This window comes from Podarcis filfolensis (genome assembly GCF_964270895.1).
Source record: "Podarcis filfolensis genome assembly, chromosome: Z".
NCBI lineage: Eukaryota > Metazoa > Chordata > Lepidosauria > Squamata > Lacertidae > Podarcis > Podarcis filfolensis.
Genome location: NC_139617.1, coordinates 32,977,969 through 32,994,284, shown reverse-complemented (window position 1 = coordinate 32,994,284; position 16,316 = coordinate 32,977,969). Strand labels below are relative to the sequence as shown.

At 47.3% G+C, this 16,316-nt stretch overlaps 1 protein-coding gene across 9 annotated transcripts in view; it reads left to right on the top strand.

Annotated features, from left to right (window-relative positions):
- The window catches only part of RXRA (retinoid X receptor alpha), a 120,804-nt gene that overhangs the window by 33,582 nt on the left and 70,906 nt on the right, over positions 1 to 16,316 (top strand). For 5 of the 9 annotated variants that reach the window (XR_014543845.1, XM_083596434.1, XM_083596433.1 and 2 more), the window contains exon 2: positions 15,775 to 15,855. The exons of the other annotated variants lie outside the window; for them this stretch is intronic. Coding sequence is in view for 4 of the 5 variants with exons in the window: in XM_083596434.1 (XP_083452560.1) it covers positions 15,775 to 15,855 (81 nt within the window). In the remaining variant the exon portion in view is untranslated. The remainder of the gene's footprint in view (positions 1 to 15,774; positions 15,856 to 16,316) is intronic. 9 annotated transcript variants of the gene reach the window in all.

The following is a 16,316-nucleotide window of genomic DNA, read 5'->3' as shown; positions in this document are numbered from 1 at the left end:
CTTTAATTTTTCAACTGGCTTGAGCTTCTGGTGTTTCTCCACCCCCCCTCTTCCAGAGCCCCCCTTCACCCTTCTTTTTCCAGCCAGTGCTACATTACAGTGGTTCCTCGGGTTACAGATGCTTCAGGTTACAGACTCCGCTAACCCATAAATAGTACCTCGGGTTAAGAACTTTGCTTCAGGATGAGAACAGAAATTGTGCGGCAGCGGCGCAGTGGTGGTGGGAGGCACCATTAGCTAAAGTGGTGTCTCAGGTTAAGAACAGTGTCAGGTTAAGAACGAACCTCCAGAACGAATTAAGTTCTTAACCTGAGGTACCACTGTACTCCACTTCAGAGAGAAGAGGAGCTCTCTGCCTGGCTATGCTTTGAGCACAGTGCTAACAGGCGAATGACCAGCAAGCAACGTCCAGAAAGGGGACAGAGGAGGGATTTCTCTTCTCCTCTCTGTGAGTTTCAATTTCCTTCTAACTAATCTTTGTGGTTAAGAGGAAGCAGCCCAGGTGGGCAATCCTGTGCCAATAAAGACCTGGAGATTTGGACATCGTGCTGGTATTTATTGTCCTGGTTGCTGAGTTGACATAATGTCAATAGGGAATAATCTGGGGGAGCAGCATTTTTGGAGATAATTTGGCACCTCGAACATGTTGCTGAGGATTGCTAAGATCATAGCACTGTAGGGTTGGGAGGGACCCCAAGGGTCATCTAGTCCAACCTCTTGAAGTGCAGGAATCACAGATAAAGAATCCCTGACATATGGCCAGCCAAGCTCTGCTTAAAAGCAGACAAAGGAGATATAATTGTGTTTATATTACCTGTTTATGATTATAGGAAGCTGCATTATACAGAGTCAGAAGATTGGTCAATCTAGCTCATATTATCAGCACTGACTGGCAGCATCACTCCAGGGGATATTTTCAGTCATACCCAGAGATTCCAGGGAATGAACTTGGAACCTTCTGCGTGCAAAGCAGATGTGTCACTAATGAGCTAGGGCCCCTCCCAGAAGCAGAGGGAGAGGCTTTGTGCCATGACACTATTGGTCCATCTAGCTCAGTATTGTCAACACTGAGTGGAAGCAGTTCTCCAGGGTTTCTGGCATGGGATCACTGGAGATGCCAGTGGTAGAATCTGGAGCCTTCTGCCTGCAAAACAGATGCTGTACCACAGGGATGTGAATTCACCCAAAGAACTGAAAAAACCTGCCCTGTACTAAGTCAGGTCATTACTTGTCTAACTCAATGTTGTCTACACTGACTGGCAGCAGCTCTCCAGGGTTTCACCTCACAGGGCTACTTAGAGACGTTGCTAGCGATTGAGTCTGGGACCTTCCACATGCAAAGCAAATGCCCTGTTCTGTTTTGCTTCAAAATATTCTGCCTTTGCTCAGACTCCACCTGGAATAATGAGTCCAGTTCTGGGCGCCACAATTTAAGAAGGATATTGACAAGTTGGAATGTATGCAGAGATGATTAAGGGTCTGGAAACGAAGCCTTATGAGGAACGGTTGAAGGAGTTGGATATGTTCACCTGCATAAGAAGAAACTGAGAGGGGATATGATAGCCATCTGAAGGGATTGCTGCTCCAGAAGGTGGTAGGAACTAATCCAGTAGATTCAAACGACATGGAAGGAGATTCTTACTCAACCCTAGGAACAGTGTTCTGACAAAAGAGCTGATTGAAAGTGGAACAGAGACTCCTTTGGAAGGTGGTGTGCACTGCTTTTCATTGGAGGCTTATAAGCAGATGTTGGATGGCCATATGCCTAGGATTTTTAGCTGTAATTCCTGCCTTGCAGGGGGTTGGAGAAGGGGGTCCCTTCCAACTCTACAGCTATATGAAAAGGAAGGGGTGGGATCTTTCATATTTATATGTGCTGGGATTCCCATGCCCTCTCCCCATTCCACTAAGTGGCTGATCTGGTTATCCAAGCAAGCTGCTCCCCATGCAGACCCACTTAAATGAATGTCCACAAGCAAGTCATGCCAGTTGATTTCAATGGGTCTGCTCTGAGTAGGACTGAACATTGGCAATGATCCCATGTGCTGAACCATGTGTGTGGCACTCCCCCCAACTCTTATTGATGCATAGTGCATGAGGAGGGGGAGAAATAGCATGGGGGTGGATAATTAAGGTTGAAACAGCCTGTACCAGGTGGTTCTCATTCATTACTAGATCTGGGTCAGCCACCAGAGAAGAGGAGAAGAGGAAATGGGAGGAGGGGACAGGGAGGGTGTGTGGCACCCACAACACAAATAGAAAAACTAATAGGGGAGCCTAAGAAACATTTCGGGCTTTAAAGTAGCTCGTGAATGAGAAGCAGGCAGAAGGTTGCCAATCAGAACTGAGTTCATAATGTGTGTTTTCCCCCTCTGCTTTCTCTATTTGCACCCCTGGCTAGAAGTGGAACAATTTCATTGGCATTTCAAGGCCCTTGTCACTTGGCGTTTCCTTCAAAGGGAGCTGTTTGCAAATTTCTAACCAAATCTGGGCATGTTGTAGAGTTGGAAGGCACCTCCAGGGGTCATCTAGCCTAACCCACTGCAATGCAGCAATCTGTTTTCTGATTCTGGGCTAGAGGAGCAAGGGCAGCAGTTGCAGACCTCAGAAAACTCTGAGGTGGATGTGAAAAGTACAGTGTACAGAACAATTCCTGCCACTCGCTAGAGGAGGAAGAGGAGGAAGTCTAAATAAGAGACTTCTTATTGAGAGGAATAGAGGCAACAATGGGCAGAGGTAACAGGACGTTCTGGGAGATGTGCTGTCTTCCAGGTGCAAAGATTCACGGTGTGAACAGAGAGGTTGCAAAAACTTACAAAGCCCACTGACCCCAACCCCTTCCTTCAAAATTCATGGGGGGTACAAAAGATACTTTCAGACACAGCCTTTGTCATACAGCAAAGGACTATGAGATTCTGGGCAGGAAGCTGAAGGGCCTTGGGGCACTGTTGGTTTTTTATATCCCTCCTTCCTGCTGAAGGTCATGGCCCAGGAAGGAGGAAAATACTGGAAGTAAACCACTGGGTGTGCAGATGCTGTTTTCAGGAAAGGTTTGGCTTCCTGGGCCATAGTCTCTGCTTCCTTAAGGAAGGAATTCTGGCAAGAGATGGGCTGCATCTCACAGCGGTTAGCAAGAACGTGTTTGCTAAGAGTCCCATGAAGCTGATCAGGAGAGCTTTAAACTAGATCCTGAGGAGGAGGGAGACAACACTCCAGACGACAGCGAACTCAGATTACAGGGTTTTGGGGGGTAATAACTTCATTGATGCACAGGAAACTGAGGCACCAGAATGTGCTACATGGCTGGGAACTACAAGAAGGAAGCAGATGGAGGGCTTCAGTAGTCTCTATACTAATGTATAGAGTATGGGAAACAAGCAAGAGGAATTGGAGCTCGTAATACAGGATGGCAAATATGACCTCATAGGCTTTACTGAAACATGGTTGGATGAGATTCATTACTGGAATGTAGGAATTGAGGGGTATAACCTGTTCAAAATGAATAGACCAAACAGGAAGAGAGGGTGAATAGCATTATATGTAAAGGATGTGTACACTTGTGAACTTGTGTGGTGTAATGGTTAGAGTATTGGACTAGGACCTGGGAGAGCAGTGTTTGAATCCTCATTCAGCAAGGAAGCTCACTGGGTGACCTTGCACCAGTCACCTTCTCTTAGCCTAACCTACCTCACAGGGTGAAATGGGGAAGAGGGGAATCAGGTTCACCAACTTAAACTCATTGGAGGAAAAAGGTGGTATTTAAGTTTAATATATAAATATAAGAGATCCATGACCTGGAGCATGGAAGGCAGATTGAAAGTATATGGGTAAAAATTGTTGAAGAGAGAAACAATAGTGACCTTACTCTCTGTGTCTTCTATAGACCACCAAGTGGATGATGCATTCCTAGAGCAGATTACCAAACATTCAAAAAGAAGAGATATAGTAATCATTGAAAAGAGGTGTGGGAACTTCTAGCTACTTCAAATGAATTCAAATTTCCAGGGCCAGATGAGCTGCACCCAAGGGTACTAAAGGAGCTTGTAGATGTAATCTCAGTCTATAACCTTTGAGAATCCTTAGAGACCTCTTGATAAGGTCACTGGGACTGGAGGCAGGCAAGTTTTGTTCCTATCTTCAAAAGGGGGGGGGGAGGAGACAAGAAAGGAGATTCTGATGAAACATCAGGAAGGACTTTCAGATGGCAAGAGCTGTTCAGCAGTGGAACAGACCTCCCACAAGAGGTGGTGGACCCTCCATCATGGGAGGTTTTTAAGCAGAGGTTGGATAGCCACCTGTCATTGATGCTTTAGTTGAGATTCCTGCATTGCAGGGGGTTGAACTAGATGATCTAGGCATCTGGATGTACAATGTGAAATCAGGATATGGATTTCCTTGAGCTCTGATCATGCCTCTTGCTTGCCTGGATGGGGGATGGAGAAGGCTATGTGAGCAAAAAGCACCCACATTTGCCTTTGGTCCCTGGCAAGTGACCCCTGGTGAGCTGCCCAGGAGTGAATGCAGCCCTAGGGCCAAGAAAATCCCCCCCAACCCTAAGATACATAGGTTTATAATACAAATTTCCATGTGCTTGGAAGAGTTTGCTTTCAAGCAGAATTTCCCAAGACTGTCTTTCCAAACCCAGCGTCGACTCTTCCTCATCAGATCTGTTTCCACCCAAGCTGCGTGGCATCAGCCTGCATTCTCCTTAGACCGTGAATAAATTGATGTTGGATTTTGTAGCGTACGCAGCAAGGAAAGGATAATCTCATGTGTGATGGAGATGATGGGAGCCAAGTCTTTCAAGGTTGCAAACCAACTGTGCTTTTGTGAACTGTGTCAGCCCTGTCTTCGCATCTAAACAAAATCCTGGATTGACTATGCTTTTAAGGCTCAAGGACGGATCTAATGGGGAACATGGGCAGCTTGATAGGAACCAGCCTGGAAATCTATAAATGGGAGGGTGGAAGTTAACTCATTAACCTAATTAGGAACATAGGAAGTTGCCTTGTATGACATCAGACCATTTGTCCATCTAGCTCAGTATTGTCTGCATGGATTGGCAGGATTTCAGAGGCTGAGCTGTGCCCTTCAAAATAAAGGTTCTAGTCCTCATGGTTGTAAATAAAAGCATGATTTAAATAAGAAGCTGTCATGCTGAGTCAGGTCATTGGTCCATCTAGCTCAGTGTTATCTGGCAGCAGCTCTCCAAGGGTTCGGGCAGGGTTTTCTCTTAGCTCTATTGATGCAATTTTTCATTTGGATATATCATTTTTTTAAAAGCTCTGCCTGATTACTGGAGAGCACTTTTTTGGGGGGGGTACGGTGGTCCTGCATACAGCCCCCAGAGGAATCTGAATGGCTGGGGGCGAAGCATGACATTTATGGAGACCCCCTCCAAAGTAATTTACTGGGTGACAACTCTACTTCTCTGTTGATGCTCCTTTCCATGAGCTTTAGCTTGATGCCAGTTGAGCCCCCAACTTCTCTGCACCCTCAAATGAGAGTTGTGCAGCCAGATGCCTTGCTGTGGTGATGTTTGGAGAGTCTATGTAGTGGAGCGCCGGAGTTTCTTTTGCAGTCGATAACCAGCGTGGCTGAGACCCAGTTCTGTCGTGAGCAATGAAGAAGACAGCCTTTCCTCCTCAGTTATTTTTAATGTGTTCAGCATTCGTGGGCTCTTCTAAATAATGACAATAGGAGAGAAAGAGGCTGCCATAAGAGAATAAGACAAGCCTGCTGGACCAGGCCAGTGGCCCATCTAGCCTAGTACACTGTTCTTACAGTGACTGTCCAGTTGGCCATTATAGGAAGCCCATGAGCCAGGATCAAAGCACAAGACCAGTCCCCAAACCTGTGGTTTTCAGTACCTGGAATTCAGAAGCATTATTGCTCCTCCTACTCACCTTTTTCTCTAAAAACTGCTCTTAACTTTCTCCGGTGTTTGAAAAACAGCCCTGCCTGGAGCCTGCCGCAGAGGAGCCTCCTTGTGCAAGAGCCCACTGCCATCTCAGGTCAAGGCAGGTGGCAACCTGGGAAAGAGACATCTTTAGTGGTGGTGCCCCAGTTACTGATTTGCTTTCCCAAGAAAGGCTGGCTTGGCTCCTTCCTTGCTGAAGGCTTCTGGGATTTCTATCACTGATAGCAGAGCCACTTAAGTAACATAGGTGGAGTCCAGAGGAAAAAGCAACAGATAATGAATGACTGAGGGAAACAGAACAAAACAGCATATAAAGTGAGGCAACAGGAACAGATAGGTTTCTCTTTCTTGGGATAGGCCTCATTCACAGCAGAAACTGCAGGAGCCCACCGCCATCTCTGAATACTACCAGGGAAACAGTTTCTTCAGTGGTGGTGTGTCAGTAAGAGATTACTCTCCCAAGAGAGGCCTGCTTGGCTTCTTCTTCACTTAAGACTTCTGGGGCTTATATCGGGGATGGCCAATCCAGAGTCCTCTGGTTGCGTGCCAGCCTCTGGGACTGCTGTTGCATGTTGCGTGTGTGTTTGTGCATCTCTTCATAGCGTGAAGAAAGCACTAGATATGAATGGACAAATATGTCAGGTTCACATCCTCATATTTCCATTCTTTAAGTACCACTCTCAATATTTCTGCTGCAGTTTGCCATTTACCGCTCAAAAATTTGGCAGCGCTTTGCCCACAGTGTTAGCAGAGCACCCCTTTTCTCTAAACTCAAAAGTGCCAGACTCTGCATCCTTTTCCTCAAAGTTGCCCTTTTCAGACCCTTTCCCTAAGGTAAAGGTAAAAGGACCCCTGACCATTAGGTCCAGTCGTGACCGACTCTGGGGTTGCGGCGCTCATCTCGCTTTATTGGCCGAGGGAGCCGGTGTACAGCTTCTGGGTCATGTGGCCAGCATGACTAAGCCACTTCTGGCGAACCAGAGCAGTGCACGGAAACGCCATTTACCTTCCCACCGGAGCAGTACCTATTTATCTACTTGCACTTTGACGTGCTTCCGAAGTGCTAGGTGGGCAGGAGCTGGGACCGAGGAACGGGAGCTCACCCTGTCGCGGGGATTCGAACCCCCAACCTTCTGATCGGAAAGCCCTAGGCTCTGTGGTTTAACCCACAGCACCACCCGCATCCCTTTCCCTACTTCCTTGTTATTCCTTTTAGAGGTGTGGTGACTTTTCACAGTATGTAGTTATCCCGTAGATTTGTAAGTGTTCTAGAATCCTAGAATTGTAGTGCTGTGTAGTCCATTCTCCTGCAGTTTTATTCTCAGTTCCTTTTCCTGAGCTTCCTCCTGGTTAGGAGATCTCCTCTACGTCCTATTAAATTTTTTCTCCATTAATGTCTCAACTTCAGCTGTGCATTGCTCTGTCATTTTTATGAGAGCTTTGCAGTATTTATGCAAGGGGGGGGGGATAAACTCTGTGGGCTGCTCTCGTGCGTTCAGGAGGCCCCCCTCCCCCACTTCCCATCCATTTCCTCTTCTATCTCCTGTTTAATTTTTTATCTTCTTTTCCTCTCCTCCCCCACCCTAGATCGGGAAGGAAACTAGAAGCTTGGCTCTCTTGCCAGATGGCCTGAATGAAGTCTTTGCCTCTGTAATATTTCACCGGGAAGAAATTGCAGCCCATTAACTTGGATGGGTTTTGAAAGAGAATTGGAGAAGTTCGTGGGGTAAAAGGCTGTGTCGGTGGCTACTAGCCACAATGGCTGTGCTGTGTGTCCGTGGTCAGAGGCAGCGATTCTTCTGAATACCAGTTGCTGGAAACTGCAAGAGGGGGGAGAGAGTGTTCTTGCATTCGAGTCCTGCTATAGCAGGCTTCCTGCTGGCCTGCATCTGGCTGGCCACTGTGAGAACAGGATTCTGGATTAAATGGGCCTCTGGCCTGATCCAGGAGGGCTCTTCTTATGACTACCATTGTAGTAAGCAGGTTTGCAGCCTAATTCTGTGGGTACAGGAGTGTATCCCATTGATCTGAATTAGTTGCATTCCTACCAATGATTAGCACAATTCTATGAATGAGTTTTATTCCTAACAGTGTGTTGTTCCTTTATGTCTGTGACAGCAACGCCATATCCATTTGGTCCTAGAAGTAGCCCACCCTGATTTCCTGGAATTGCAAGTGGGAAGAATGTTCTTGGTGCCCCAGAAGCATCTGGTTGGCCGCTGGGAGGACAGGATTTTGGATTAGATGGGTCATTGGCCTGATGAAGCAGCGTTCTTCTGATGCTCTTATTCCTCTTGGAAAGGGCTTTCCATGTTTCAGCTTTCCCCACCTCTGTATTACTGTGACTTGTGAAATGGCACGTGCCAAAACTCCCTTTCTAACACTATTTTTAAATGGAATAAGTGGGTCAATTACCCTTTGTAGAATTAGGCAAGTAGGGTAAAAGACTGTGACTCTGTGGTTTCCAGGCAAAAAGTCTGGTGTCCAATCCATGGTATCCAGGCAGGACTGGGAACGTATTCCATCTGAAAACCCGAAGAGCTGCTGCCAGTCAGTGCCAGTAATACTGAGCTAAATAGTCCAATGATCTTGATGTGGCAGAGGACAGCTTCCAATGTTTCTAGTTAATTCTTTCCTCCATTCAGAACTATGAGGACTAGAATCTCATTTGATTTCACCGGGAAGGTCAATAGCTCAGTGATGGAGCACCTGCTTTGCATGCAGAAGGTTCCAGCTTTAATCCCCAGCAGCATCTCCAGGTAAATCTGAGAATGATTATCTGCCTGGAACCCTGGAGAGCCACTGCTGCTAGCCAGTGTAGACAATTCTGAACTAAATAGACCCATGATCTGATTAGGCAGAAGGCTGCCTCCTAGGTTCCTTTTTCTAGATCAGTAGCTTCCAAAGTGGGTGGTACCCCCTGCTTGAGGATAGTGGGATTACATAGGGGTAATCTAAGAGGCAAGGGGGAGGCAGGGGGTCTTGGGAGGGGGTGATTTAAGATTCCTGCTAAATGACTTCCAACCAGATATTGGGAAGGTGTTATACCTTCACCAGGCAGACCCATCAGTCACATTAAGATTTTACTGAACAGTGAAGGCATCAATAAATGTAGCATCTAAGACTCGCGCTAAATGACTATCAGACTTTGAAAAGCTGGTACCAATGGATCAAGTCCATCAGTTTTGTTGAATTCATTCAGCTAAATAGTTTTAATTGGATTTTGAACTCATGTGCTATTTATTGATACTGTTTTGAATTTTGTTGTATTACGATCTTAGTAGGTCCTGCAAATCTCTTTTCTGAATAATGTTTTTGTGTAGGGTAGAGGGGGGCTGGGGATGAGTTTCTGGAGTCAAGGGAGGGGGGGCGGTCCAAACTTTTTTTTTGGAGGGGGGCGCACTGCTCTAGATGGAGACATGGTCTTGCAGCTCTTTCTCCACCAAGAAACTGTTCCTGATAACATCGTGCATCCATACAGTGTTCTTCCCAGTGCAAGCCCAAACCCTTTCCAGATCTTTCAAGTTTCACATTTACCTCTATGTTCCCCCCACCCACCCCGAAGGCACAGGGCAGAAAACAACCTTTCAGAAACAAGTCACAACTAGTGAAATTGCAAGTTTAGAAGATATCACATTACACTGTATTTTGCTTCTTCCTTTTCTGTTGTTCATCTAAGGAGAAGGCGAGATTAATCACCTATTCAGCAACCCTCAGCTGAGATTGACTGGCTCTATGTAAGAGCAATTATCTGCGGGGGGGGGGGGGGGACAAAGCAGGAAAAAGCTTCTCAAAAATATATGTAGAACACCAGACCTGCATTGGTGCAAGGATTTTAAAAGGAAATTAAATCTTATTTGGGGGGCAAGCGGTGATCACTTTCTGGGAGACAATATGGGTGAGGGGAAGAAGTTGTTATAATCGATCCTTGCAGAGTATTTATTCAAAGCAGTTCCTGAGTTACAGGCCTTCCAAGGAACATAAAGTAAGATTCTAATCCTCTGAACAAGGGGCTGAATTAAATAGGACCGTAGGAAGCTGCCTTCTCTGGGGTCCATCTAGCTCAGCAGGGCCGGCCCTCCCCTGAGGCAGACTGAGGCAGCCACCTTGGGCGGCGGAATCCCGCGGGGCAACTGCTTCCAGAGAGATCTTGCGGAACTCTCATGTGACCCTGGGAAGCGAGGCTTGTGGAGTGGAGAGGCACCTTTTCATTTTGCCTCAGGGATGAGGCGCTCCTGTAGCTCAGCACTGTCTACACTGGCTGGCAGCAGCAGCTCTCCACAGTTTTAAGCAGGGGGCTGTTGCCAGCAACTGAGCCTGGACTCTTCTGCATGCAAGGCAGATGCTCTGCTGCTGAGTTGCAGGCCTTTCTTGGTGTGAATGTGCTCCTGAATGCACGAGCCCTCACAAGTGTGTTGCCTGTGTGCCTGTAGCTTCAGGTAAGCACAGTGGAGCCATCCACCTCAAGAAACATTATCTCTTTCTTTTTGTCCTCACCTATCAATATCCCATGAGCATATTAAACATTTAAATCCAAATGAACTCTGCTGTTGTTGAGGTATGGGCACCTGCACGTAGAGGGGGGTGGGTGACGAGCTCAGTTTCAGTTTAAGTATCCCCCCCTTTATAATGCAGCTGTGTCAATTGGAAAAATGACACTGGTGTTTAAAATGCTGTTCCGTAGTCCTCTTTAATTAAGGAAACGGCATAATACCAATCTGCTCTCATTAATGAATTTTTAACAGTCAAAAGGAGCCATGAGTGACATCCAGTCAGGTGTAGACTTGGTGGTGTGTTTTGGGCAGCATTCGAACGATTTAGACTCTGTTAGATGTCAGAATGAAAAAAAACTGTCTTTAGGGTCACTTTCTTTTATTTTTTATCTATCTTTTACTTTGTTTTGCAAGATTCATATGCAACTCTGTTGTACTGAAACCTCTAAGCTATTTACAAGTCTAAAAATATGAAAGAAAGAAAGGATGTCAACTCATGTTAATGATAAGAGCAATCCCCTATTGAGAACAGCATGCTGGACTGGATGGGCCCCCTTTGGTCTGATCCAGCAGCCAAGCTCCTCTTATGTTCATTGGAAGACCTGCTGGTCTTATACCAAGTCAGGCTATTGGGTAGTTAGAACTTCTCCATTAGCAGGACATCTACCCAAGATTTCTAGCATGTGCATATAAAATCATAAGAAGAGCTTGCTGGATCAGACCAGTTCACCCTTTAGCCCAGCATCCTGTTCTCACAGGTGCCTGTTGAGCAGAACCTAAACACAACAGTAGCACTCTCCCTGATTAAATATTAAATTCACAAAAGCATCAATTTGCAGTTAGAGCATTAAGAATGTGAGAAGAGCATGCTGGATCAGGCCAAGGGCCCATCTAGTCCCAACAGCCTGTTTCCCCAGTAGCCAACCAGATGCCCCCAATGGAAAGTGCCTAGGCAAGATCCAAGCACAAGAGCCCTTTCCCCTCCTGCGACTTCCAGCGACTGTCATTCAGAAGCATTGCCACCTCCAACTGTGCAGCCAGAGCATAGCCATCAAGGCTAGTAGCCATCAACAACCTTCCCCTCCCCTCCATGAATTTGTCTAAACCTCTTTTAAAGGATCCTGCAGGAGTGAGTTCCATAGTTTAACTCTGCAGTGCATGAAGAAGGACTTCCTTTTATCTGTCTTGCATCTTCTGACATTCAAGTTTCGCCAGATGTTCGTAGGTTACAGTGCTATCAGAAAGGAAGAAAAGCTTTTCTCTGTTAAGATCCTGGACCACAAGTTTGGCCAGAGAGGTTCTCAGAGTAAACGTGTTAGCTGGGATGGCCACAAAACCTGGACTCACTGCTCACCTTAGACCTCCACGTGACCTTAGACCCCTAACCTTCTTTTAAAGCTGTTTACGTTGGTTCCCATTGCTATACCCCATGGCAGCCAGTTCCGCTGTTTAACAATATGCTGTGCGAAGAAGGACTTCCTTTTCTCCACCCTGAATCTCCCTGCTGTCCAGCTTCGTTGGAAATCCTTTGTGAAGCTGGTGGAGCTCAAAAACCCGAGGAGAGAAAAGGGGGCCTAAACTGAGCTCTGTGCAAGGCAGTGAGTGGTAGGAAGCTGCTAACTTGGCAACTAAGCCGGAGATACAATTACTCGAGCTGAAGTAATTATGTCGACGTATCCTGCGGTAACCCTATCTCCCAACTAGGGCTTAGTGGCAGACGGGGCCAGCAGGAACGGCGCGTCGGAGAGCCTTAACGAAATGGCACATGGAGCACTCGCAGACTGTGGGATTCGGAGCTGCTCCTAGAATCATAGAATTGTAAAGTTGGAAGGACCCCCAAGGGCCAGCTAGTCCAGCCCCCTGCAATGCAGGAATCACAGCTAAGGAATCCCTGGGAGGTGGCCATCCAACCTCTGTTTAAGAATCTCCAACAAAGGATTGCCTACCACCTTCCCAGGGAGTCTGTTCCACGGTCACTTCCTTACTGCCAGAAAGTTCTGGCTATGTTCTACTGCTGGAGGCAGTGTGCATCTGAACACCAGTTGCTAGGAATCCCAGGTGGCGAGAATGCTGCTGAGCTCAGGTCCTGCTTGGATACTTCCCATTGGGGCATCTGGTTGGCCACTGTGAGGGCAGGATCCTAGCCTTGATGGACCACTGGGCAACTACTGGTGCTTCCAGGCAAGTGGGCATGCTCTTAACTATGGCCACGGCAAGATCTCATCTCATTGTTAATAATATTTATTTATATATTGCATTTACATCCTGCCTTTCCTGCAAGGAGCTCCAACAGCTACACCACCCAGTCTTGGACGGATGCTGTTTGCCTTGGCTGCTCAGCTGTTCCATGTTAGAGGCTGTGCCAATCAATTGGCGCTTTTCTGCCCCCACTCCCCACCTGCTTTTCCTCAGAGCAAATAAATGTGATTAACCGGCTAATTAGGATATATTTTCTGCTTGGGCCCCTCCTCCCTTAGAGAGGAGGGTGGCTGTCTGCAAATAGCTAGCTCAGAACCATCTCTCCTAATAGGGCTGTCACAACAGACCCGAGATGCATCCAACACAGCTGTGTTGCAATTTCCTAGCAGACATGCTCTGTGGGGAATGAAGATAAGTAGCAATGCCCAGTTGTAGGGATCCCCCATTCTTTTTCTTTTTAAATGATGCACGGGATAAATAATTTTGTCAGGTCAAACTTAGGAGCGTAGGAACATGCAAGATCACATTATGCGCCCACTCAGCCACATCAATCAGCTGAACTGTCACTGTTGAAGGTACCATCACATCAGACCCATTCCACATTTTTTAGAACTCAAATATTTTAGCACAACTGTACCTATATACTTTGGAACTCCCCTCCTAGTGACATCAGTAGTATTTGAAATTCCCTGGGTGCCAGGCACGTGTTGGGACTGCGAATGGTCCACTTGTGACCAGATGGAGATGCCCTGTTGTTGGCTTGGCGGCTGACATCACCACCTGTCTGTTGTGGAGAATGTCAAGAGTCTTCACATGCGCCATGCTCCTTGCTGTTTCTCACCTCCCTCCTTGGGGAAGGGATGCGCAAGGACTCATTCTCCCCCTCTTCCACTCCCTCTTAACTCCATAGCAGCGCAAGGGCATATCTCTCTGCACTTGAATCCTTGCTTGTGAGTCACACATGCAGCCCCCTCTCCAGTGTGCACAGGAAGGAAGCCCCCCATGCTCCAACAACAAAGCTCACCTCCCCAGGTAGCCATGTGGAGGGTCACGCAGCAGGACTCCTTTCCCAGCCAGAGCGAATATGTGCCTGGTGTGAGAGGAGAGACAGTGGCGCAGACCTTGCCCCCCACCCCCCATTGCCAGAGCTGCCACCAGTTTCCCAGGGGCAGCTGTGGGTGAGCCCGGTTCCTGCACATGTGGCCAGGGCACGGTTGGTTGTGGCTGCACACAGCAAGCAGCAGGAGGGGACAATGTGCAAGTGTTTAAAGGTTGGTGGAGGTGATGCCTCCAGAACTGGGAAGGCAAGTCAGCTGAAGGTTGAGGCAAGCACAGGCAGCAGCAGGAGGAGGTGGTGACACACAGTTCAGAGTTGTTTCCAGGTGCATTGGAGGAACGACGCCAGGAGGGGAGCTTCCTGGCTTCTGCTGCAGGTTTGGCTCAGTTCCCCCTCCCTCTGGCCCGTTTAATTCTAGTCAGTCCTGGATTAAACCCTGTGGAGGCCCCTAGACAGTCGAAACCATGGGGGCTTCCCTCATGCATGTGCTCTAGTGGGAAAACATTGAACTAAGAGAGCTTGATTGCAATTTTCTTTCAATATCCAATCAATATTATATTGATCTTTTGCCTTGAAGCCCCTAAAAGGCATGGCCTACTCTACCTATTTGGTAATTCGACACTGAATTTTTTCATGTGGGTGCCACCCCACACACCCTTTCCCTTCCTCCTGGAGGAAGAGCTGCCTCTTCCCAATTCTCTGAGGCCTTCTCTCCCTCCTTTCCTCTTGCCCAGCCACTCCCAGCTGGCCTGAAAACTTGGCTGGGGCTGCAGGGAGTGATGGGGTGGGTGGGCATGGCTTCCCCAAGAAAGGAGAGCGGGAGCCATGCAGGCACATGGCGGGACAGATCCCAGACCTGGGACCTCGCCAGTGAGGGGACAGTGGGGGGGGGGGCAAGGCCAGGGAAGTGGCTGTGCAGTGGTGACAGCAAGGCAGGTGCACAGCAGTGACACCTCTCCCTCTCCCAGAGCAAGAAAGGAAATGAAGTAAGTTTCTCGCAGACACTTCTCTCCTTCTCAGTCCTGTGAGCAGAGAAGTCCTTGCAGCTTCCCCTGTAGCTGCAGAACTGGGCAGCCCGCTTCGGACCCATTGACTCTGAAGGAAACTCTGCTGAGTTTCAGCTGGGTTGGCTCAGTGTGCGCAGGATGGCTTGTCAGCAACATCCTTCCTTCCAGCTTTGTGTGTGTGGCCCCGCTCCCCCAATCCACACTTGGCTGCACGAGGGGGACCTGGGTGCAGATGACACGGGTGGGAAGCATTTCACAAAGCAGCTCGGAGGTTTTCGTGAGCAAGTCAGGTGTCATCTTTGTTTTAGCCTTGGGTTAGGCTCAGTAGTCACCCCATTTTCGTATTTGGATTTGTGGGTGGCAAGTGATGAAAATTCCATCTTGTATGGGTATGTGAAAAATAAAACATATTTCCCCCCTCATCACCATCATCGTCCGTAGTTAATACTATTTCCACTTTTGCTGTGTGTGTTTTTCCTTCTTGCATACTGGGACAAGTGAATTGTTGAAAGAGCAAGCTACAGTCAAGCAATGTAGCTGAGATAACAGAATCCTAGAATTGTAGCGTTGGAAGGGACCCTGAGGGTCATCTAGTGAACATACTAGTGAATAGATATTCTGCTGTGGCTACCGTAATGCAGGTTTAAGGTGCCATTTGGCTCCTAGCTTATATATCTTGAGTTTCTAACACTGGACATCAGGGAGACAACTTCACTTTTTTTTTTAATGATCTGTTAAAAACATTCTAAAAACATCAATGCAAGTTAAATCAGTTTTTAGTCTTCTGTTATTTGGAAATCTTAATTCTTTTTGGTAACTTTTATGGTTTTAACTGTTTTGCAAACTGCTTTGAGGTTGTTGTTTTTACAACTGGCATGCAGAGATAGACTGCCTCTGGGCATAGGGGTTTCATTCTCAGCTATCACAATTGAATCAGACCCAAAGCCCATGGTGCACACAAGAAAGCTTTGGTTATTAAGCCCAGTGTGCTGCTGAGCCTAGGTCAGGGGGAAAGCCAGGATCACACCTATTAACTAGCACCACGTTGGGGGGGCCGCGTGAAATGCATCTCTTAATCCTCTCCTGTTCTTTTCCTAGCCTCCCCAGCGCCCTCAGATCCATCAGCCATTCTGCAACGCCGCTGGCAAGCCTTGGCTCAGCAAACAGTCCATCAGGAGAGTGAGTTATCCTCACCCTGTGCCCTCCTTGCCATTATGTCTGGAAATATTAACACCACAAATCATGCCACCACGTGGCTTTTTTTGTACTTAGTGTATCAGCCCTTTCTGACGTTCCCAAGAGAGAGAAAGGCAATCTTCTCCCTTCTCAAGAGATCCTGCCCTGTGGCTTAAGGGTGGAGTCAGGCCCAGAGTTAGTCCAAATCAGAGCAGATTGATTGAAAACAAAGGACATGACCAACTTCAATCTGTTGATTCTTTGAGCATTTCTTAGCTAGTTGTCAACCTTTAGGCTGCTTGGCTAGCTTTGAGATGTAGGGAGTTCCCCATACAGAAGACAGAGGTGTTTGTTTGGGGTGGGGGATTAAAGGGGGGAGAATCTGACAATTTTGACTTTTCTTCATTTTGCATTTTTCTGTTTTCCACATTTCCGTACCATTTTTTTAAAAAAATCCTCATGAA